General features: G+C 40.4%; 1 protein-coding gene across 2 annotated transcripts in view; it reads right to left on the bottom strand.

Annotated features, from left to right (window-relative positions):
• The window catches only part of KHDRBS2 (KH RNA binding domain containing, signal transduction associated 2), a 394749-nt gene extending 370078 nt beyond the window's left edge, over positions 1 to 24671 (bottom strand). For both annotated transcript variants that reach the window (XM_059835484.1, XM_059835485.1), the window contains exon 1: positions 24581 to 24671. In XM_059835484.1, coding sequence (XP_059691467.1) covers positions 24581 to 24671 — 91 coding nt within the window. The remainder of the gene's footprint in view (positions 1 to 24580) is intronic.
• Positions 24672 to 25542: the final 871 nt, after the last annotated feature.

Genomic DNA, 25542 nt, shown 5'->3' with positions numbered 1-25542 from the left:
TAGCTGAACGGAAGGTGTAAAGAATATGGTCCCACAGAGAATATGGACTCTTCTCAGTAGTATCCAGGGACAGACAGGACACGAGGCAGTGGGCACAAATCCAAACACAGGAAATTCCATTTAAACATAAGAAAATGCTATAATTGTTTTTCCTATCTGAGCCATTAAACTATTTTGCCTTTTATCCTTTTGAATCAGGTGGTCTTCACACGGAGTTTCGTGGTTTATGTACATTTTGCCATTCTGTATGAGTTTGTTAAATGACAAAAAAAGGGGACACTACAGAAGATGATTTTTCTTTCCTCCCCACAACCTCCAGACCTTGCAAAGACCATCAGAAACCAACCAGTCCTGCAGAGTTAACTCCATTTGCCTTAAAAGCATCATTTAATCATTACCATTATCACTGTACCACTATAGTACAGCAAAGAACTGCATTCCTTAGTGATGCAGTTTGCTTTCTAAAACTATAACGTGGTACTTGCCTTTGCATCCTGTATTATATGACTGAAGACTTCTCCCTATTTCACATTTTGTACTGTTCTAGAAGAAAAGTGATGTCAAACGTAACGGAAGGTGAGGATCCCAAGAGTGAATAATGTGGCCTTGACATGACTAAACACTCAGCTTCCACTCTTCTGTGCATGATCTGCACCAAATTAAACAAAGGTAGAATATTGTTGCCACTATCATGCTCCTGGCATGAGCATCAACAGCAAATGTTCTAATAAAACACTGCTAAACTCTTAGAGAAGACCATGTTTTCAGACACTGGGGAAAAAAAAAATATCCAATGTTAAAGCAAAAATTGCAGAGGCAGACAAAGCCTTTCTTCACAGGGAGCTGTATAGCAGCCATACCACCTCAATGACAGAGAAATGCACATGGCAGTCTGGTGCTAAACGATTCCCAGCTGGATCCTCAGTAAATCTTCCCTGAATTGCCCTTTCCCACTGAAAGAGCAAGTAGCACTAGCAAGATAAGAGCACCAGGAATAGGTGTTATAAAACAAGCACCTGACAAATCACAGTTAATAAAAAAAAATCTTCTATTATGGAGAAAGCTGGAATATTAAGGTGTGATTAACAGCCAACACAGTAATATATAACAACATGACACCATCTCTAGCTAAATCATTTAACTTATCACAGAGAGGATTTAATGGCAGCAAAGTAACATTTTTCAAGAAAAGTGTAGTTCCGGCTTTTGTCAAGCAGCAAAAAGTCATGTCAGGTGTACATTTGTGTGGCATGCTCCTGCATACCACTGTTAGCATTTTCTCAGCATAAGATACATTTTCAGAACTCCTCCTGCTGTTGATGCAAGTAACTTTTCCCTTGCAGCTTCCATCACATAACATTAAAATACGCATGTAAAAACTTCCCTGCTTCTGTGATCTTACTGAAACCCTATTTTTGCCCTTAGACTTTGCTGCTGCTATCTTATCTTTTATAGTCTTTTTATGACGGCCAACAGCAACATGAGGATCACTCCTCACCTATTTCTCACCTGTTCTTACTTTTTCTTCTCTTGCAATTAATATCAGCTGTATGCTACCTTGTTTTTACTTCCTACATGTTTGTTCTCTCACGCTAGCTTCCCTTCCAGTTATTTGAAGCTTAATTCTCTAGCTTGACTCCTATCCTTCTTATGTCAAGTCTTCTCTATTATCCCAGCCTGTGGTAGCTGTTCAATCATAACTCAGCCTATCCCCCTACTGCCATACTGCATCTTTGACCACCAACCTAGGGGTTTGAGGTATTTGTAGATTTTTCTTCAAGTCTTGTTTAGTCACACAATTCAATTCAGGTGAGGACAGGGAGATCCCTCACCATTACCATCACGGGCAAAACAGACTCAACTTGGGGAAATGAGTTTAATTTATTACAAATCAAAATCAGAGTAGGAAAATGAGAAATAAAACCAAATCTTAAACACCTTCCCCCCACCCCTCCCTTCTTCCCAAGATCAACTTCACTCCTGATTTTTCTCTACCTCCTGCCCCCGAGCAGCACAGGGGGATGGGGAATGGGGGTTGCGGTCACTTCATCACATGTTGTTTCTGCTGCTCCTTCTTCCTCACACTCTTTCCCTGCTCCAGCGTGGGGTCCCTCCCATGGGAGACAGTCCTCCATGAACTTCTCCAGCATGGGTCCTTCCATGGGCTGCAGTGCTTCACAAACTGCTCCAGCATGGGTCCCTTCCATGGGGTGCAGTCCTTCAGGAACAGGCTGCTCCAGCGTGGGTCCCCCTCGGGATCGCAATTCCTGCCAGCAAACCTGCTCCAGCATGGGCTCCTCTCTCCACGGGTCCACAGGTCCTGCCAGGAGCCTGCTCCAGCGTGGGCTTCCCACAGGATCACAGCCTCCTTCAGGCACATCCTCCTGCTCTGGAATGGTATCCTCCACTGTGGACCCCCATGGGCTGCAGGGGGACAGCCTGCCTCACCATGGTCTTCACCACGGGCTGCAGGGGAATCTCTGCTCCGGTGCCTGGAGCACCTCCTCCCCCTCCTTCTTCACTGACCTTGGGGTCTGCAGAGTTGTTTCTCTCACATATTCTCACTCCTCTCTTCTCCGGCTGCTGCTGTGCAGGTTTTTTTACCCCTTCTTAAATATGTTAACCCAGAGGCGCTACTAACCTCGCTGATGGGCTCGGCCTTGGCCAGTGGCGGGTCCATCTTGGAGCCGGCTGGCATTGGCTCTGTTGGACATGGGGGAAGCTTCTAGCAGCTTCTCACAGAAGCCACCCCTGTAGTGCCCCTACTACTAAAACCTTGCATGCAAACCCAATACACATATGCTGGTTTTCTCTGCTCAAAAAACTTTTGTTTCCTCAAAAGGAAACTGATATTATCCAGCCCAGCATTCTCCCTTCTTTTCCCACTGTCCTGCCAAACCATTTTTTGCTGCAACCCTGTAAATTAATAATTTGAATACATCAGTGTTTCTTTAACTTTAAAAAAACCCAGGATGCTGGTTTTAAAGTACATTTGACAAGCATGCAGGCTGTTACTGTATCTTTGCTTAGTTTTATGAGGTTGTGAAATTATTACCTCATCTCCAAAAATATAAGCAAGAAGAGTGATTAAGATACATGTTTTACAACTTAATCTGTTTGACATTTGTTGAAGTCAAAATACAATGTGTGGGTGCACAAAAGGTAAAATAAAGTCAGAAGTGGGCAGAAGCAGCTTGCTATTTAAGAAACAAAGAAATGCCTAGAAAAAGATAAGTGTGTTGCAAGAGGTACAGTAAGAATGACTAGATTATATTGTTTTGCAAAATTAAGAGCAGTGCAGTCTAGATTCTATTGTGAGGGCAGGAAGGCCTTCCTATCCAGACCAGGATGCACTGGTAATTGGTTGGTACACTTGCAGAGATAATCAATAACAACTTCCAAAGATATTAATGGAGATAACAGCTGGAGAGATGATGGGTTCAGTACTTAACTGGAAAAGACCAAAGGCTACCAAAGCAAACAGACCTATTACAGATGGCAATGGAAAGCGCCTTTATGGACATGTCCACAGGAAAGAGCTCAACTGAAACTTTGAATGAGCAGGTAACGTGAACAGAGTGACACTTTGGCGGGGGGCATCTCCAGAACAGACTCCAAATCTCGCTGATGACATTTACAGGCAACTCGGTTTTGCAGTTATCAGTTTCCTGACGAACAGCAATTGATAAAAAACATTTACATGTACTACCACACTAGATTTACACAGATTACAAGGAGGCGGTATGAGGTTCTAAGTGAGACAAGGGCATCACGTGGCATAGGACAACAATTCAGGAAAGGGAAAGTGCAACAATTATGAAAAAGAACAATAAAAAGAAAGTAAATATTGATTAAGGACTTTTAGGTACAGGATTAAAAGGTGGAAAAGATTCAGTGACTTATGATGCAAATATACATATATAGTAAGTAGCAGATACTAGGACTTTTTTCCACTCTGTCCACTATGCAGCCTAAGTAACAAGGTTCCATACATCCAGTTCCTGGGAAGAAAGCACTACAGGGCTTTTGCACCCAACAGGCCCATAGAGTGAGGTACTGTTAAAAAGATGGCACCCAGAAAAGATGGTTAGTGGGCAAGGCATATTCAACCATTTCAAATGATGTAATACCAACAATCAAAAAGATTTCAGCTTCTGAATAATACTTCTTTTGTTCACCAGCAGTAATTACATTCCTCCAACATGTCTTCCCAGATTTTCTCTAGCAGGCGTGTGCTGCATCATCTCTCAGTCTGACGTTCATGCAATTTACTTACAGCATACAGTTAACGCTACACTTCCACATGGCTAGAAATAATAGACTTGAATATGAGTTCAGGCACAAAAGAAAAATCTTAAAAATTAAGAAGTGAAGTGCTGAATCAACGGTACCTATGTTTTCTAACTACTGGTTTGCTTGTAAAGTTGTACAGTACAGCTGAAAGATATCCCTTTAGGAATGAACCCAAATGTACATCAAAGACTCTACTTTTTTCCCCCCTGCAGTTGTCACATTTTTTCTTAAAGTGATGGTAATATTTTTATGATGGGTTTATCTTTGTATTCCTACCAGCTTAAATAGTAAGACACACTCTCATCCTACAAGACTTGTAATTCTAGGCATCTAAGCTCATTTAACCGAGATTAAAAAGTAATTTTCAGGTGCTAGCTAAAGATCTTCAATAAATTGTTACTGTAAAATGGTACTGTTTTTCTTTCAGAATAACTCTTACTCAGGGCAAGATCATTATCTTGGCAGTACTGTGACATGCCTCTGGACCAAACACCATTTCCCAGTCCATGCACCTCAGGCTATAAACATTTAAATCATGAGAGATGGGGGAAGTTTTAGAATTCAGAGGTCATGAGCTTGTAATGGCATTTACACTACTCAGCATTCAAATGAGGGACTAAATTCCAGAGGGCCTTTTGTCAGCCAGATCAAAAAGTACCTTATGAAATACCACAAGCAACAGAGATGTATCACAGGTTATAAGACTGTTTTACCTGAATTCACTCACTTTTTCCATGGAAAGAAATGGATAGTGAGCTGCTATCTGGACTAAAAGCTTCTAGGATAAACACACGATAACACTGAAATTTTTAATGGTTGAAATTACATCCCTCAATAATGAATTAATTAACAAAGCTGGTGTTGGAAAGAAGTATCTAAAACTTCACGTCTTGGCAAGCGATCAGCTTAAAAACACTTTAGTCTTACAAAATCTAAAATCACTTTGCTATCACAGGCAGCATGCTGCCCAAACCATTGCTGAAGGCAGAAGCAATATAATACAGATACTCTAAGCAGTTTCAGAGTTAAGAGAACTTGCTTTTACTGTGCAGTAGTGTGTTATTTAGCAAAATTTTGCAAGTGATAAACCATAATAGAATAACTACTTAATTTTCCAACTTAGGGATAGAATATCATTATTTAATACTATTTTTGTTAAGCTTTGGGAAAGGCTTTGTTGTTATATTAAAAAAAGAGAGAGTTAAAATGTTGTTGTCCAATGTTTCTACCTGTTGGCAGAGACTCCAGAAGCCGCCTGTGCAATACAATCAGGAGTCAAGAGTATTTTTGGAGACCACTGAAGAAACCATGCAATTTTCAATTGAGTAGCAAATAGAAAAAACATGACCGAAATACCTTATTTACTTCTTCTCATTCACACACTATATTTTCTACCCAAATTCCACTACTCAATGGAGTGTTCCTCAATGGATAGCTGTTTGAGGCAGCCCATATTGCAATGCAGTTTAAAACAAACAATAAAATAACACACTTAACACCAAAGAATAAAGGACCAGACAGTTAAATTGAGTGTGGTGCATCTGTAATGCAATCCACAATATTCAGATGACTGCATATGGTACAGTGCAATCCCCTCATGATCAGATTCTGAATCCATACAGTATTGTTAGATTTAGAATAGTCTAATTTAGAAAAGCCTTACTCTTTCTAATATCCAAATTAAATTATGAACTATGCATAGAAGAAAAAAAATGCTACATCCTATGTTTCCCTTGATCATACTCTTCCATTCTTTTCTCCTGATGTCTAGTACAACTTGTTAGGAGGAGATTCCTTCTTTTTCCATAAAAAGCAGTTAAAATAATACAGAAATATATTAAAGTAACAATCACAAAGAAAGAGGTCATTATAATAGATGAAAAAAAAGGCTTTCCTTGTAGTCCTGAACCTTAGAAGGAATTTTTGCCCATACATTCACAGCTATGGAAGGCTGAGGCCCTTGGAAGTAGTGTATGTGATAAAAAGCAAGACACCTGCTCCTCTGCAACTGAGCAGCTACATTACTAAAAGAAAAGTTTACTCAAAAGCAATGGGGCAACAGCCAAATCTTTTGTCCTGTGTAAAAAGGAGGGCTTATCCCAAAGAAAAGGAAATAGGCTGGGACTCAGGAGATCTATGAGCAGTTCCCAGGCTGATCGCAGATTTCCTCTATGACCTCAGTGACTCAACTCTTCTTCTCTAAAATTCCTTTTTCTGTTTAATTTGTCAAAAAACATGCATGACAAATACGTATACAGATACAGAAGCAAGCACAGTGGTATGCCTGTGTTTAAGAATTGCCACTGTACAAAAACTGCGTTTATATATACTGGCTACAAAAAAACACCAGGGCCCAAGAGGATGACCTTTGTTCCTTTCCTTATATTTTACCCAAATTGAGGACTAGACTATAATTTCTGCAAACTTGTGATGATCTAAAAAAACCTTTTAGTAGCATTTTGCTGCAATTAATATATTTTGTATTTGAATGTGTAAACATTTTACCTCTGTTTTGCTGCTGTACAAATTGACCCAAAACAAACGGTGTCAATAATCATTGAACGATCTGGGTTGGAAAGGGGCTTCAAAGATCATCTAGTCCAACCCCACTGCCACATGCAGGTTCATCTTTCACCAGATGAGGTTGCTCAAAGCCCCGTCCAAGCTGACTTTGAACACTTCCCATGATGGGGCACCCACAGCTTCTCCAGGCAACCTGTTCCAGTGCCTCATCACTCTCATAGTGAAGAATTTCTTCCTTATATCTAATCTAAATCTACCCTCTTTCAGTTTTAAACCACTGCCCCCTGTCCTGGCACTACAGGCCCTGGTAAAAAGTCTCTCTCCATCTTTCTTATAAGCCCCCTTTATATATGGAAAGACTGCAATGAGGTCTCCCTGGAGCCTTCTCTTCTCCAGGCTGAACAACCCCATCTCTCAGCCTGTCCTCATAGGAGAGGTGTTCCAGCCCTCTGAACATTTTTGTGGCCCTCCTCTGGACCCGCTCCAACAGGTCCATGTATTTCCTGTGCTGAGGGCTGCAGAACTGGATGCAGTACTCCAGGTAGGGTCTCATGACAGTGGAGCAGAGGGGGAGAATCCCCTCCCTTGACCTGCTGGCCACACTTCTTTTGATACAGCCCAGGATACAGTTGGCTTTCTGGGCTGTGAATGCACATTGCTGGCTCATGTCCAATTTTTCATCTACCAGTATCCCAAAGTCCTTCTCCACAGGGCTACTCTCAACCCATTCATTCCCTAGCCTGTATTGATACCGGGAGTTGCCCCAACCCTGGTGCAGGACCTTGCACTTGGCATAATGCCTGACACCCATGTGAAAGTATATAATTGTTTGATAAATTGGTACAGAATTATTATGAACACATTAAAAAAAATAATAGCAAAGTGGAGATGTTGTAAAGAAACACCTAACATGGAAAGTTTTGTATTTTTAAAGTTAGACTTTGGCAGAGGGGGTGGGAATATTTAAGGTAGATGTAATCAAAATTCCTTCAAAATAAGAATTTGTCTCAGAGGACATGAATACCACAATAATTTCTGTAATATATTCACATTTACACTTGAGCTCAGAAAGTAACAAAACAATTTTAAAGCAAAAAACCCACAACATTCAAGTGTGGCTCAGTTTATTTTCCCTGCCAAACTGTACTGTGGACTAGCAATACAGAGATTAAATCTACCTTTTGTTATTTTGACTTTAAAAAGAATAAAAACTGGTATTAAATACTGCAATATGAAAATTGGAAAACAGTTCAAACTCAAACAGAAAACTAGCTTTAGCAAAGCAGGAAAAATCACTCTTAACGATGTGACTGAAATCTAGCATTTTGCTCTACAGCTCAATTTTTCTTTAAAAAAAAAATAGTATCGTTAAATTCTATTCCCAGTGTAAGGGCAGCCTGAACAGAATCCTCCTGGAAAGCTGTTGGCTATGAGAAGAGCTACTTGGGACAGCAATTTACCATGTATTAGCCATTTAACTCTGGAGTCTGGATTCAGTTTTTAACAGTGTTTTTCTTCATGCACAAACCTATACATACCGCTAAAAAGTCCAGTTGTAAGCTTCTTCATTAGTTCACTGGAGTGACATCTGACAAGTTTGACACAACAGACACTCAATAACTAGCTTTTCACTGATTTTCCTCGTCAGGAATTTGAGTGGCATCTTTTAGAAAAGGTTAAGTTTTTTCCTATTAGTTTTACCAGAAAGCTTCAGGTTTTCTTATCTGTGCCTTCTGTTCTGAGCTAAGCAACATCTGAACTTGTTATTTTTATTTGACATTTATTATCTTCTCAGATACTGTCATACTTAATTCCACCACTCCTAGACTTTGGTAGAAATCGGTGCTTTCCATATTGTGGGAAGAATATCAAACAATTCTGAAATAAGCTTTTTTCCCATAAAATGTCAGTGAGGTCATAGCCCCCAAAACCCATCTTCAGAAGCTCCTAACGTTTTGAATAGTTTTCATTTAACTCAAGCAAAGGAAAGAAAACATGAAACTGCTAGAAATAATGTAGAATACTAAACTCCATTTATATTTTTCTACACTGATTAAAAGAAGATTGACAATGTAGAACAATGTAAATATTATCTAAAGATGAAGAACACATTTTTCAACGGTAGGATTACCAACCATCTCAGGGTAAGAGAGAAACCAGAATTAGAATCTGGGGAAGGAGGCTCAGAAAAGGACTGTTTGAAGACTCAGTATTACGTTTTGATGAGATGGCTTGATTTTGGCACATAAACAAATCCATCCACTTCCGATTGTAGCTACAAGAAGGTGCTCTATGGAGAAGCCAAACCTCACATGGGAGGAGACCAGAAGTGACATAAAAAAACATGGTACTTATATGGTGCAAAGTGCTCAATCCAAAGTACAATACACTCATTGGTGTCTCCCAGGAAGATCCATTTTTATGAGGATGAGGACAATAAAATCTAGATAAACTACACAAATCCCCGAAGATTTGGAACATCCCTGGAAAAAGTCGGAGAGCTGAGTTAAGACTCAAGAAGCAAAGGTAGGATGCTCAGGAGGAAAATTAAACACAGTAAATTTAACATAGAGATCACTGTAAGAAAGAGACAATAACTAAGCTGCATGCCCCATAAGACAAAAGGAAAGGTACTGTTGTGGTTTAACCCCAGCCGGCAACTAAGCACCACCCAGCTGCTCGCTCACTCCCCCCCAGGTGGGATGGGGGAGAGAATCGGAAGAGTAAAAGTGAGAAAACTCGTGGGTTGAGATAAAGACAGTTTAATAGGTAAAGCAAAAGCCATGCAGGCAAGCAAAGCAAGGAATTAATTCACTACTTCCATGGGCAGGCAAGTGTTCAGCCTGGAGAAGAGGAGGCTGAGAGGACACCTCATCGCTCTCTACAATTACCTGAAAGGGGGTTGCAGAGAGGTGGGTGTTGGTCTCTTCTCCCAAGTGATGAGTGACAGAACAAGAGGAAATGGCCTCAAGCTGCGCCAGGGGAGGTTCAGGCTGGATATTAGGAAAAAGTTCTTTACTGAGAGAGTGGTGAGACACTGGAATAAACTGCCCAGGGAAGTGGTGGAGTCACCCTCCCTGGAGGTGTTCAAGGAACGTGTGGACAAGGCATTGTGGGACATGGTTTAATGGGCATGATGGTGTTAGTTGATGGTTGGACTTGATGATCTTACAGGTCTTTTCCAACCTTACTGATTCTGTGATCTGCAGGAAAGCAGGGCTTCATCATGCATAACAGTTACTTGGGAAGACAAACGCCATTGCTCTGAACATCCCCTCCTTCCTTCTTTTTCCCCCAGCTTTATATGCTGAGCATGACGTCATATGGTATGGAATATCCCTTTGGTCAGTTGGGGTCAGCTGTCCCGGCTGTGTCCCCTCCCAACTTCTTGTGCACCCCCAGCCTACTCGCTGGTGGGGTGGTGTGAGAAGCAGAAAAGGCCTTGACTCTGTGTAAGCACTGCTCAGCAGTAACTAAAACATCCCTGTATTATCAACACTGTTTCGAGCACAAATCCAAAACACAGCCCCATACTAGCTGCTATGAAGAAAATTAACTCTACCCCAGCCAAAACCAGCACAGGTACAAAGATGCCTTGGGAAAGTGAACTGTGCTAACGCAATCCCACCTAATCCAGCTGTCTGAAGGAATCAGTGATGATCACTCCTGTCCAAAGGACACAATAAGCAGATCCAAATACAGAGTCATGAAAAAAGGAAGCATGTAGTGAAACAATCTCAATTTTCTAGGTATTGTGGAATAAAGAGGACCAAAATGGCCATGCAACATCTTGGAGAGTACTGGAATAGCCCACCTACAACAGTTTAAGGGCCAACGGCTTCTGTATTTTGGGTGTAATCAAAACAAAGTGTTACTATACATAAACAGGATTCGATAGGAGAACCAAATATCAAACTAGATGTTCTCACAGCAATTTGAGCTAAAAGTGACCATAAATCAGTCTGGAGAGATCTGGCAGTTACAATTCTTCAGAACTTGAGGAAAAACTCAGTGGAGCAAAATCCATAAATAACGTGGTTTCACATAAAACTCCTACTGCCAGTGTTACGGAAGAGAAGAATGCTTATCACAAGATGGCTGGCAGAATAAATTTTCACCTGCTACATTAAGGTACAGCATTAAGGCCAAGCACTTTAAGGACTTCAGGTGAAGCCCTCAGTACCAAAGAAAATTTTGGTCCGAGTTTCCAAGATCATGATTTCTCAAAAATATATGCTAAAAGGCATACATGAACATCACCATGATTACAGATTATGAAACATCTATTGAAATCTATCACACTAGTATTTGTATTGAGGAAACTATTGAGGCTTGTACTCCATGCCAAAAATAAAGTCAAATAGAAGGAAAACACCCTTATTGTTTTCATATGAAAAGTCCTCTCTCTGGAATGCCATAGGCAAAAATTTGATTGGGGGGGGGGGGGGGGCAGGGGAAATCAAACCGTAAAGCTGTAAAAGCTGTAACCCTTTGGTATTTTTTTTCTAGATGATTGTTCTCGCTTTCATGAAAAAACCTAATGAGAAGATGCCACTATGCATAATATGATCCTGCATATCAATTCTATTAGTTTACTAATCTGCTGTATCTGACATAAGATGTTCTGGAGTAAGCCATAGTTCAGTGGTTCTGTTTAACCCATGTGTAGGGAAGTATGGCTTAAGATAGATCTCAAATAATTAATATTCTCAACTTCAAAAATTAAAAAAAAATGTTAAAATTAAAATATGCCTCTTAAAATGGTTCTGGGGTCCGATTCTGATCCACAGCCAATATTGTTAAAGAATGATACAAATCATGAACAAAATGTCAGCAGGTAATAATTCAACAAAAATTGTTAGCAGTAAGGCTCACACTGCCAGAAACTAATGCAGGAATCTTTCCCCCAGGATTTTCATTTATGTAAGGAAAGAAAAGTGAATGAACACCACAATCTGACTTGGAATGATAGATGTGGTCAATATTTCATTTAAGTCTAACTGCTTAAGTCTATCCTTTGGAACCTGGGAGCAAGTCTCAGCTCTGGTCTTGATCCAGCTCAATGCTGGGACAAGACTACAACATGCAGCATCACTTCTCTCTATGCCAAATCTTTGTTTCCTTGAGAAACATAAGCATGTGAGAGGGAACAGTGTAGCACTATACTCCAAGAGGTAGGCTGACCTACACAACCGGGGGAAATAAGACTGCAGGGTTTCCACTGGAATATACCTGCCTCACAAATGACATGCAAGCAGCACATATGTACACATGTCAATACTAGCAACAGGAAGACAAACATTTTACCTGAAATTTCAGTTATGTCACACATTTCATGTCTCTGACAACTAGAATATAGTCTAAGCAATACGGGGGGAAAAAAAATCCTATTGCATTGTACCTCTTCCTAATTTTCACTCTACTTCTTTGTTTTAAAACAGTAAATGAACCTGAATTACCCTTTACTACTGCAAGTGGTAAAGCCAGCCAGAAAAGCCTTACAGTAAATAAATTGTAACATAGCCTTCCAATGCTTTATGAAATGTGCATATATTTTAATGACATATTTATTACATAAGATGAGAAAATTAACCTTTATTGAAACTTAAATGACCCAATTAAAGTCATTCCCATTGTTTTCTTTTACCATGCAAGTCAGTAAGATGCAAAAGATGATAATATAGCAAAGCAATCTTACCTCAGAATTGCCAGTCCCCCTTCTTAACCCACTGCTTTATACAATCTTTTTACTATTTGCAGTTTGAAGCTGTTTTTGTGATCTCAAAATTTTTCATTTCAGTTTATGGATAGTACAGAAGTTAGTTTTAAAGACATAAGACAGTTTGCTGCTTGTGAATTGGTGCTCACATAACTGTTAAGGCTGCTGCTCTCTACTCAGCTGCAGACCCCACAACTGAACACTTTCTCAATATAATCTCAGCATATCTAACCTTTCTTCTGTGAAACTTTGTAAGGCTGGATAAAGTGTTCACCATTATCTCATCCTTGGCCTGAGAAATTATTAATTCTAGGCATGGTAGTACTCATGTACTTTGAGCCACATTTCTGGCAGAAGATAAATTATATTTAATTTAGGGGACACATCAGAATGCTTGGAAATTCCAGCACCCGAGTAAGTTTATCTCTGTGGATGTAAGACATACAGGAGTCACCATTTCCAGAACAGTCAGCCTTGAAGTATACATCACCATGAGAATACCGTCTTCTTTTCAAAGGGGCATTAGCAGCATCACACCAAATTATCCATGCACTGGGGTATGGACACAGGGTTATAGCCTACAAACATGAATAATCAAATGATGGAAGGGAAGATTTTTTCCATAAGATAGCGCACTACTCTACTGCTATTGTATTAAATACATCACTTTTTCTAGGTAGAAGAAAAAATTTATATATATCCAGTAACTATTTATCTGCTTGTATGCATGAGTATACAGTACAGTGAAGTACAACACTTAGATAAGCATTATGTCCTTTAAAGGGGAAAAAAAGTATTCATTTTAATCTCCATTCCAACATCTTCCATGTGTTCTGCTCTGTCTTTCTGAGTTCCCCCCACCAACTAATCCTCCTCTCTCCTAAAGACACACTATCCAGACACCTGCCTTTTTCCTCACCATAACACCTTCCGCTCAACATTTCTGACATCCTTCTCCAGTAAAGCTGCCAGCTTTACTCCCAGCTCAAGTCTCCATGCAAAAAATAAAACACCTCCTCCTCTTCACAGAGCTTCTGATGATAGGGGAAGAGTGTAAACAGAAGGAAAGTGGCTGAGGGTGGGAAGTTCACTAATTATATTAGCTGCTTAGAGGAAGGCTGGGGGAGGCATCAGTTACCAGTGGAAGGCAACGCAAAGGAACAAGTTGGGAGAGCAACACTGAAATGGCAGAATCTGGACAGACCTTCTCATCTGTCATGAGAAGACCAGTGATATAAATAAATAAAAGTCCAAGTTCACAGCTCATAACACTAGTACACTCCACTCCAAAGTCTGAAGGCTCTATTATGTAAAGAAGGAAACTCCATGTCTAAAACTTCCACCTGTTCAATGTTACAGTACTACCTTTTAAAATAAAAAGCATAAATAAACTATTAACTGGCTAACCATATTATTCCAAAAGGACTGTAAATGTTACTACAAGGAAGATCTCATTTGCTGTTTATTATAAAATTAGAAGCATCTCTGCAAAATAGATTGTTGTGTTTAATTACTGCATAATTTAATACACATATATGGCAGACACCTATAGGGTGTTTCTGAACATACAAAATACAACAGTATCAAAATTAAGTAATTATTCACAGAAGCTTTTCAGAAAGACTTGAACCCCATTTTAATTTTTCTTAAATAACCAACAGCATTTTTAAATGCTTATTAGCAGCTACTTTTATCTATCCATTTTAATTGAATAAAACTTAATTAAAAGCTTCCAGAAGTCCTTATTAAAGGTTCACTATTTCTAGCTTTCATCAGTTTCTTAGAGCTAAAGTAACTGAATATTTTACACCTGTTAAACCAGAATTAAATTCTTTACTTTATTGTTTTAATTTTCTTCTCAATATCCTTTTCCATACTGCTACCCCTTTCTCCAATTCCCATACAATTTTCCATTATTTTTCTTTCCTTTTTCCACCTTTCCTGCATTTTCTGTTTCTCCTTCCCCATTCTTCCCTCTCTCCATCCTACTTTTTCATTATTTATAAAAAAACCTTTAAAGGCTGTGAGAAGGGACAGAGGTGAACTGTCAAGAACTGGAAAGTTGCAGCCAAAAGTTGGTATTAGCTTCTAATTATTTTCTATCTCCAACTCAGGATTTCTTAGTGTTTGGATGGATGCAGAATCACATCAAGCTCATGCTTTGTGTCTAAACCAAGCTGGTCCATTTCAACTTTCTGATTAAGACATCTCCTTCCATTTCCACCACAAGAAGCACTTGGATAGTTGACAGCACAAACATTCCTTATTAAAAAAAGCATTATCTCAACATATTTGTAGCAGTGGAAAAAGACTTAGTCTTCTCTTCCCCCTTGCACCTGACACATCATTTCAGATTATTCATACACTTTGGGGCAGCAAGACTATTTTCATGTTGGAACAGATGCTTTGTGCATTTAACAAGCTGGTACTATACGAATACCTTTTTGTCATGCACAACTCAACATATACTATTGTGTATCTGGTGACCTCGCAGTTTAGTCTTCCAGAAAAAGAAAAGTAACAAAATAGGTAACATGAGCACCTGTTTTCCCACATTCCCTGACCTATGGATCCCTTTGTTTTTCCACTGATTACTAAAACATTTCTTACAGGATTTTGCACAACCTAATCTGTTGGTGTTTACACTAAACCATTCGCAGCAAGCAAAGAACAAAGCAACCACCCCAGTAACAGCAGCAACACAGCATCTGGAGTACAAACAAACAAAACAGAACTAGAATAAAATACAGGACATTCTGCAATAGTGTATTTACAGAGACAAAACAATCTTCCTGTTAAATAGGAGCGTGTAGGATCAGGAAAAAGAGTCCACATAATATAAGAATTGAGCATGGCAGATTATCCGCCAATGACTTTTGAGCATAACAATAAATGGACATGTAATTCATATATTTACATTGATCTATGACTATAAGGAGGAAGTTCTTTCAAATTTTAAAATGGGCTAAAGTAAAGCCCACTAGTTTGCATACAAATATTAGTGAAATAATTGCAAACATGTACCTGTGGGAAAGCTAAATCTATTGATAGTCCTATGGATACACCAGGATAATAAGCATCATTTACCAAAATTAACTCTCCATTTTCCTGTTGAACAGTTATCTGAAGACAGGGAGGAAGAAAGGTCTCTTGGAATCCTCCTTCACTTTATCATTCCTTAATTTACCCTTCAAATGTCAACAGAAAAGCCAGTAAGTCACTTAAGAGTTCGGTGCGGCTCATTTCAGCAGAACTGGGGAAAAATCAGTTTAAGTTGCAAAGTCAGGGAGCCCGCTTCATAGCTGCAGCAAATCAGCGTAGCCCTAAGTATTTAGGAAAAATAAAGTCTCACTCTTTCCCCAGCTAGAGCTCACACTCTGACCCCAGAGGTTACATGGCACAACCCACAGACAACACCAAGAAATTTTTACCACAATCTCAAAAAAACCAAAATGCAAGAAACAAATTTGCTTAGAAATATTCAGAAAGATCACCCGTATGAGCCTACATTATCAGAAATATGGAGCATAAACATTTACACTGTGAGAGGTAAGAAGGTAAGTCTAAATTTTTCAAGACCACAAAACTATTTTCAAAACATACACACAGAGTCCCTGATTTCATGGCAAGTTCTTTAACTTCAAGCATTTGAAAGAGAGCTTTGAAATGCACATTTGAATCCTAGGGAGCATTAAACTAAGGGAATATGCCAAGAGGGGATTTGTTTTCTTTCTCCAGTGCTCACCTCCTGGGAAAACTAGTTTTCCTCTAATTCACAGTGCTGCTCTTTGGATGCTGACAGACTATGAGCTGGAGGCTTTGATCCCTGCTTTTGTTTTTGCTGAAGACACACCTGCTTTCACCAGTTAGCAAATCTAAACTGCTTCTGCTATAAAAGAAGTAGAATTCTCTTCCTTCCAGATCTAAAGCACAGCTAAAAGGAAGAATGCAGATTTTAAGAAATCTTTTACAGACTAGCATGTAGCATTACTTTTTCCAACAGCTACATCAATTCCAAGAATTCTAAGTATTTTATAAATCAAAAGCTTTTGAGGTTTACATCTTTCAGTGTAACCTTTACAACAAGAAATAGATGCTAGAGTATCTGATGAGCACTTCGGCAGGTGCAGAGGAATTCAAAGGCAGCAGTGACCTGCCCTGTGTCTTTTAGGCTTTGGATCATGCTGACCCAGGAAGAAAAAACAGGAATGACCATTGCCAGTACAGCATTTGAAGTTTTAAAGATGTATTTGTTTGTATCACATGCAGCCATAAATGACCACCAAAACTTTGTATCATCTTATTTAAATGTGGATGATCTTCAATGTTACAATGCTAGCATTATTATGAGTTTCACCTGATAAATTTTTCATTATTCAAACTAAAAAATTCCATTTTAACAGCAAAACTTGTTAAATCAGGAACAGGCATAAATTATTCCAGGAGTTTTTTGGGGGGGTTGGAGGTTTTTATTCTGCTGAAAGTCTTTGATAATTTTTCTTCACAGTTTTTATTAGTTCCAGTCCTTTTTAGGATAAGGAAATAGCTGTACTCATTTCCAGCAGGATTCTAATTAAAATATGACAGGATTTACAGAGGACTGTAATAACCAAGATTATTTTTGCCTGCAAATTTAAAAAGAACAATTTCATATTAAAAGTAATAAGAACAATACACATTTCTTATAAAGCTCTTTTCATTTAAAGATCTCAAAGATTAGAATAAAATTCAGTCTTAGTCTACATTTTACAGATGGAAGTTTTAGAAGGTATTCACTGAAGGTATACAGTACAAGGAAGAAACAAGTCAAAACTCCATGTACTATGCACCTCAGACCTTGACCCAAGTGTCAAGTTTTTTCATTTCTCTGGTCAGACTGCATAGTCCTTATTTGTTTATACAGCCAAAGACGACACTGTAGCATCATTAAAGTTCCCTACTCAACACACTTATTTTAAAAACTGTCTGCTTCCTCACTTATTCTGATACGGTGCACTGATATTCCTAACCCTGTGCTACAATACCCATCCAAGGGCTGAAAAACGCAAGGTGAACAAAAGATGAATGCATACTTTCACATTGCTTAGGCAGGATCAGCCTCCAAACCAGCATATGTTTTTCTATCATGCATGCTTTATTAACACCTCAAATTCTTGAGGAAAACACTGTTCTTACTATTTATTTTAAAAACTTTTGAGAATAAATAAAAACATATGTTCTCAGGTCAGCCATAAGGACACTAAATTTTCCTTCAAATTCAGCAGTTTGTTGGAGAAGAGATTTAAATTGAAACAGTTAAAAACTGCTTGTTTTTGAAAAGGCACTCTTACCCTGAACTGAAGTACCGGATAACTTGACTTGCAGGTCAAGAAAACAGTGGTTCATCTAGGCAGTACATTTAGCCTACGGTACCGCTTCAAGACACAGAAAGGCATGATGTATTCCTGTTTTAATAAAGCTTGGAGAAGAACTACCAAACAACAGCTACATTTCTGCGTTCTAAAATAAGACCCAACACATCTCATACCTTGAGCTTGAAAATTGTGTCCTCAGGTGTCATGGAGGAACCGTTTTACGGCATTGCTTTGGTGGGCTAGGTAGATGTTCAGCCTTTCTTAGGAGTCTTATGCACTGGTCACTACTGATCATATCAGATTTTATAGATTATTAAAAAGCCCAGCATGCTATAGCAAATCTGGTTGTCAGTATATATTGTTCACATATTGCTTAAAGGAGAAAAGCATGCATCCAACGCACAAGAATCCGATATCTCTGTTGGGCCAGACTAGCCCTTTCCCAGAAGGTGCTAGGATGCGAAGCTCTATCTTGGCATGCGGAGCCCAATCATGCCACCTCCTGGTTAGGAATGGCCACTCTATTCTTCACATTACACAGGTGTTCCGTGCTTGGGAAGTTAACAGTTGACCAGGATTTTCTACTCAGCTATCCAGCTATTGTGCCTTCTCTTGGTACTGACTGCAAATATTACCAATTTTCCAAATCCTTGAGTTTAAAAATATCTCCTTAGAGGCATAACAGAAGAGAAACGGACGAATACAGCAGGTGTTCCCTGAATGAATACACTGAGGAGACAGTATGAAAGAAATTTACTAAAAGAATTCCCAGGATAAATAAAAAACGCTCTTCTCCTTCCAAGGAAAACATTCATGTTGCCAAAAACCAGTGCGCTCTCTGTTGATGAGGCTATGACCATCCAGATAAGCATCAGCAAATGCCTTTGACCTTCCCTTAAACAGCTGGTACTAAATTCTGCTATTTGCATTGAATTGTGCCTTAAGCAGCTCCATTGATTCAAATAGCACCATTTAAAGGGTGAAGCACTATTTATTTTTTTTTTTTTTTTTACCCAAGGGTATCAGAATCTAACCTTCTGTTATTGCATTTATATTGTTCCCTCTTTGCAAGAGAATTTACTCTGTTTCAAAGTATATGTTTTCTAAGATCACAGATCAAATAGTCCTAAATTGCTTCAGATGTCTGAAAGGGAGAGATTTTTTTTTTAATCCCATCTTTTTTTTTTAATCACTTTTTTTTTCTCCTCTTAAGAAAGCCTAGCTTTTACAACTATCAACTTAGGATTAATATAAACACTTACAGAGGTTGCTTTGTTAAACTCATTTTAACATTTTATAGTATTTTGTTTTCCCTAAATCCAGTTCTCGCCTGGGATTCACCCGCATTACGTTCTGCAAGGCAAAAGCACTTCCTAAGATTATGAACACATACCATGTTGTCACACCATGGTAAAAAAAAAACTATTGACTTTTTAAAAAACACATTTAAAAAGCAAAACTCATCACTTTTAGTTCTAAAACCTGCAGTATATTCTACTAATTTTCATGATTACAAATATATTAGCTGCATCAGTCAATATATTATCTTTGCATAAGGACTGCCTGATAGGCCACTAATGGCAATAGAAAGATTCCTATTAACTTTAGAGAGTTTTAAACCAAGTCTGTAATGCCTAGCACATCGCTGCTTTATAAATCATAAGTACCTTGTGTTCATCTAGAGTTTGCACTGATATTACTCCTTTTTTATTGAAAACGGTCCAAATGATAGATATATAAATCCAGTTTCTAATAAAACCAAGATATCTAAAAAATGTGCTCTAAACATTACTGTGTTCCCTGAGTCAATCTTCCAGTTATTTACACTGCGTTTCTTGCACCAGCAAAGTAAACAATGATTAATACAAACTATTTTATGAACACAGATTTATTCTCACCTGATGTAAACATCAGGAGAAAAAGAAACAGTAAGCAGAAAAATGACCACTCACAGATTAAAATTAATGTATGAATTTACATTAACATTCTACATTAATCTTATTTTAATCCAAAGGCTTGTTTAGACAGAGTAAACTAGTAAATTTGCAACTATATTTTCACAAGTAGTTTTCAATGGAAAATTTGATAAAAATTAAGAAGTATCGGAGGCCTGACGTTAGCAGGTCACAGGCTTGACCAACAGCCTTTCACATCTTGGGCTAAGGATATGATTGTCATATGCTATATTGCCAAGACAAATAATTTTCATATAGCGACCTTATTATTGCCCTAGGTTTTTAATAAAAACATACACTTAGGAACTAAATCTGCCTTCCTATATGAAAAGCAAACGAATCTCCAAGAGTCCAAAGAAATCTAAAACCCACATAAGCCAATATACTAGTTGAAATCCTGAACCTAAGACAAAATTAATTTGCATTACATCAACAGTTTTCAGACTAGCTAGAACAATTATTGCAGGCTTGTATGAAAGACTGTACTAATGCTCATTGAGTGTAAAGGCTAAGTAATTATATACCTTGTGAATAATCATGCCCTGTCCTACAAGGAGCTTTATGACACTGAGCTATATGAGTCTAACTGACACGACTGGAGATTTAACAAACTCATGCTATGCCATGTGGAATAATCTAGAGACTTAACTCAAGATTGAAGTTAAAGGCCTGATTCTCATTGCCTTCAGAATGCCAACTGAAAGTCTGAGGTCAATTGTACCGTCATTACATAGAGAGAAATTAGCTACCTCATTACCCAAGTAATGCTGATATTTCCATGGGGAAGAGATGCTCTTTGGCTGGCTCCTTCCAAAAGGCCTTTTTTCTTTACGCTTATATTACAAAACACATGGCTGGCTTTAATAATATGCGATGCAAGGTATTCCAAAGCCACACATATATAACTATATATACTTGCATATATACATACACACACAAATATAACATTTGCTTGTCCCAAAAAGTATATAGACAATTAGCTAACACTTTAGCTTATTGAAAATAACACTGATATAAAACAAGTTTTGAACTACCAAACATTTCCAGCCGGCTGCAGCTGTCTATGTCATCCACATCTTCACAGCTAAAGTCACAGCCTTACTTTTATATTCATAATCGTAGACATCTTACACAAAGCAATAAATATTTACATACATACAAAAATAACACACATAAGCAGCTCATTAGTTGCCATGGTAGGAAGTAGTAGTAGAACAATTCTCGCTGGAGCTTTAGAGCGTGCTGTGGCATAAGCACAAGTTAGGTACAAAAAGTACTGCTCAAGAACACACTCTTCATTTTTCACCTGACCAAGCATTATCTGACCTCATACATTGATCAGGGTATCTTTTTACTAGAAACAGTATAATCTTACCTAGAAAATAACTACCTGTAACCGGCTTACAATAAAATCATTTAAAACTATCCCTGAAACAGTATGATTCCTCCAGCTCTTAAAACAGCCTGGTACACAAAAGAGTTCAGTTAATATAGAAAAACCCTCTCCCAACAGATGGAGATTTCCCTATTCTTTAGAGTTCGGCTACCTATTACAATCAAAAGAGGTCTTTTGTTTTCATTGCTGACTAGATTATATTCTCAGAATAAATACGTTCAATTAATTTTGCAAAAGTTTGAATAAACTAATATAGACTGAGGTAAATATCACCAACAATTCACACTTCACAGGCTCTTCTAATAGATGACTTATAAATGGCTTTTCTATTTCTAACAGTGTAATAACCATGTAGGAGCTACTTCTATATGAAACAGGTAATGACCCAGGGGGAAGTAAAGTATCTTCTGATTAAGGCACTAGATTAGTCATTTAGAGACTGGGTTCATTTTCAGAATCCACTACAGATTCCCTCTGTGATTTTTAGAGAAATTACTTGTTTTATGCCTTCACACTTTGAATCTAAGAAGTGCTAATAACTTTTTCCTCACCTTTCTTTGTGTTGTTTGGTAAGTATGCAAATTCTCTGCCACGGGAAGTGTCCCTTTTCTGTGGGTTTCACCACACATTGCACCATGGAGTCCAGATAAGGACTAAAGTAAATACTTTCTATTCATCCCTCAGTGGTGAGGAGTAAATAGCTACTGATTCGAGTACGCATCTGACACAGGTCAACCTGTAGGACACAGACCTACATGTTAAAAAACATTTTAAAAACAACAAATTACTTATAAGTTAAGTACACCAAAACACACAAACAACAACAACAAAAAATTCAAGCAAACAAAAAAATACATTAATGGGAAAAATCTGGGGTCTTATCTTTACAAGTAAATCCAGTGTCATAAATTGAAACTGTATTTCTGGATTGCTTATCACTTGTGTGCCCTTCTGCAGTTTCACGTAACAGCATGTCTCTTTTCAACCTCAGGTTCTAGCAACTGAAATGAAAAATCACTCCACTTTCAAGTCCGAGCAAATGCTTGAGGCTCTCGACTCTGAAGCAAAAACCTTCAAATCTACACTTACGCATTTTATACAAAATGTACTGGCAATCAAAAACGCTTAGTATACCATAAAAATAACACCTGGCTGCTATTGTTATGTATGTAGCTGATCATACATTACATTTCAATGAACAAAAATCCAGAGTCTGGAAGCATTGCTTCATTGCCGACATATCCTAGAAATACAGTATTACACAGATCCTTGCACTATTGTCCCATGTTCTTCTGACACCTAAAAAAAATTCTACCAGTTCTATAAATTTCCCTTCTATTTATACCCAGCAGCAACCAGTGCATTAATTCTTGTTTCCTTAAGTAGTTATACTCTTACCTTGATGAAAGCGTTTTAACAGTCATCATACCTTAGACTCTAAAATGAATCTCTAGAAAGCTTGACAGATGGTGTTTTGAAGGATAATGCCAGGTATCTGGTGTGAATCTGACATTAGCATTCCCTACAGACAACTCACCTTCATCTTTCAAAAATCCACTAAAATATACATAGTCCTAGTTATACTAAGAAGGAATGAGAAAACTAATCATTTATTCAATCTCACAGTTCCCCAAAATGCAATTTCTGCATGGACTCGATGCCTAGAAACTCCTATTTTATTCTCCTTTTTTTAACTTTACTTTGCACGCATTCGATTTTGTCCTTCATGCATTTTCTTTCCCATGCATACGCGCACACTCTCAGCAGATACCTCCCCCCTCTGGGAAAAGATCGAACTGCAAGGTGCAAAAATACATCCATCTAAGAAATAAGGACTGTGTTTATTGTATGTTTATTAGAAATGCAACTGTAAAAAGTAGCATGGCTGCCTCTTCAGCAGCAAGGTAACTATGACAAAAGTGTACTAAATGTGTCAGTATTCATACTGAATTTCCAAGCTATCAAACAGGAGCACTCTAACAAAACCTGGACTCGGTACCTTTGTTGACAATCAATAAACCATATATTAAGGAAAGACAATATCAAGACTGCTGACAGAGAAGGACACTTACTGCTACCATCGTAAGTTTTAATTACTTATGATTTTCCTTAAGACATAACGGAACTTTGGAAATTATTCACCACCTCTGAATGTGAGTTTATTTGAATTTGTAACTCTCTCAAGGGCCTAACCATGCATTTCTTTGCCTAAGTCTCATTAAAGGGCTTGATAGGTTGTCTTGATTTATGCGTCATTCTTTACTACTTCTTTTTGACATTGGGTTCCAAATTTAACAGGGATTTTTTAAACGAGTATCATACACCTCAGCAGAAACAGAAGTAATCCATAAGTTCCCCTTATACACTTCTGCAAAAGTTGAAATGCTGTACTACAAGGCCTGCACTCAATAACTATATAGAGCAGTTATTAAAAGACAGACTAAATTACAAACTTTTCTAAGAATCTCCAGTTGGACTAGTTCAGCTAAAGCAAGGAAAGCAGAGTGAATGACAATGAATAACAAACAGGTATGAGCAGTATATTCTGGATCACCATACAAATCCAAGAGAAAAATCATCACGTCCTGGATGAAACAGTGTCGTGAAATTGATAAGCCATATCCAATCAAGGCTTAACATTGCGTAGTCAACTAAAATAGTGCCACATCAATGGCGTAACAGTATTACCATATAAACCTTATTACTTAAGCATGGGAAACAAGATGTACCGAGTTTAATGAGAAGCCAGCATCTGTCTTTGCGTAAATAACATCGGGAACCACGGAAGCCCTTCCCGCAGAGCCTAACCAACCGCAGCAGCGGCGATGCATCTCTAACGAACAGCCACGGAAGGGCATTTCCCGGCGCGGGGAGCAAAGACCCACGCTCGCTGCGAGCGGAGGCAGCCGGCGGCCGCAGCCGGGCTGCTGTCAGACGGGCTCCCTCAGCGGCGGGAGGAGCCCGGCGCGGGGTCCGGCGGAGGCGCTGGGGCACACAAACCCCACCGACTACCGCTGCCCGGCCCCGGCAGCGGCCACGCGCGTCGCTCCGCGCCTCCCCGCGCCCGCGCATGGCCAAGTCCCCACTCGGCGGAGCGGGCGCCCGCGGGCCGTCTCCAGCGCCAAGGCTGGCTGGGAGCGCGGCCGCACCGCCGCCACCCGGCCCGGCCCGACGCCCGCCCGCAGAGCCGAGCTCCCTCGCTGGCGCCCCGCCGGGGCCGCCGAGCGCCGAACCCAGAGGGCGGCCCCCGCCCCGCGCAGCGCCCCGCGCTGGGGGGAGCGGCGGGGCCGCGGCGCCCCACGGGTGCGTTGGGCCGCGGCGGGCGGGAGCGCAGCCTTACCGTCGGCCAGGAGGCGCATCGCGTGAACAAAGGAGGGATCCAGGCTGTCCTTCTCTGCCATCAGCTCGGGCAGGTACTTCTCCTGCTCCATCGCCTCGGGGCCGCGGCGCCTGGGCACGCCGGGGCGGGCTGCGCGGGCGCCGGCTCGCTCCGCGCCTCCGGCCGCCTCCTCGTCGCCCGCCCCCCTCGGCGCCCCGCCGCTGGCAGGTGCGCCGCGCCGCCCCGCGCCGCGCCGGCCGCCACTCCCGCGGCGGGGCGCTGCCCTCGGCGGCCCCGGCGCCGCCTCCGCCTTCCCCTCGCGCCGCGCGGGGGCGGGGGCTGGGGCGTGCGCGGGTCGGCGCGTGCCGCTGTCCGCGCGCCTCGCGCTGCTTTCCTGCCCGCCCCCTCCTCTCCTCCCCTCCCGCCAGTGAACGACCCTCTCCCACCGGCGGCCTTAACCAGGGAGGCGGGGCGAGACGCGCCCCGCCCCCCGTCGCTCCCATTGGTGGCTGCGTCCCGCCAGGCGGGGGCCCACGCCGGAGACTCGCCGCGCCATTGGCTGTCGCCAGGCGGGCGGCCCCAGGCGGCGGGGCGGGGCGGGGGGGGGGGCGCCCGTGAAGGATAGTGTGTGTCTGTGTCTCTCTGTGTGTGTGCGTGTGAATGTGCGCGTGTCTGTGTGCAGCTCTGCTTGTGTGTGTCTCTGTGTGTCTGTTTCTGCGTGTCAGTGGGAGTCTGGGCACATGTGATATGTGTGTGCGCTCGTCTGTGGTTTTGCGTGGGGAAGCGTGTGCATGTGCGTGCAGGTGTGCCTGTGTCAACGTGTCACTGTGTGTCAGTGTGTGACTGTGTCTGTGCTTGTGGGGGGTGTCCGTGGGAGCGTGAGCATGTGCGCTGCCGTGTACGTGAAGGTGTGTGCGTGAGTGTGCGAGTGGGGCGTGCGGGAGTGTGTTGTGTCTCTCTGTGTGTGTTGTGGTGGCGTGTGA

The sequence above is a fragment of the Gavia stellata genome, chromosome 2, assembly GCF_030936135.1.
Source record: "Gavia stellata isolate bGavSte3 chromosome 2, bGavSte3.hap2, whole genome shotgun sequence".
NCBI classification, from domain to species: domain Eukaryota; kingdom Metazoa; phylum Chordata; class Aves; order Gaviiformes; family Gaviidae; genus Gavia; species Gavia stellata.
This window is presented reverse-complemented; position numbering and strand designations above follow the sequence as displayed.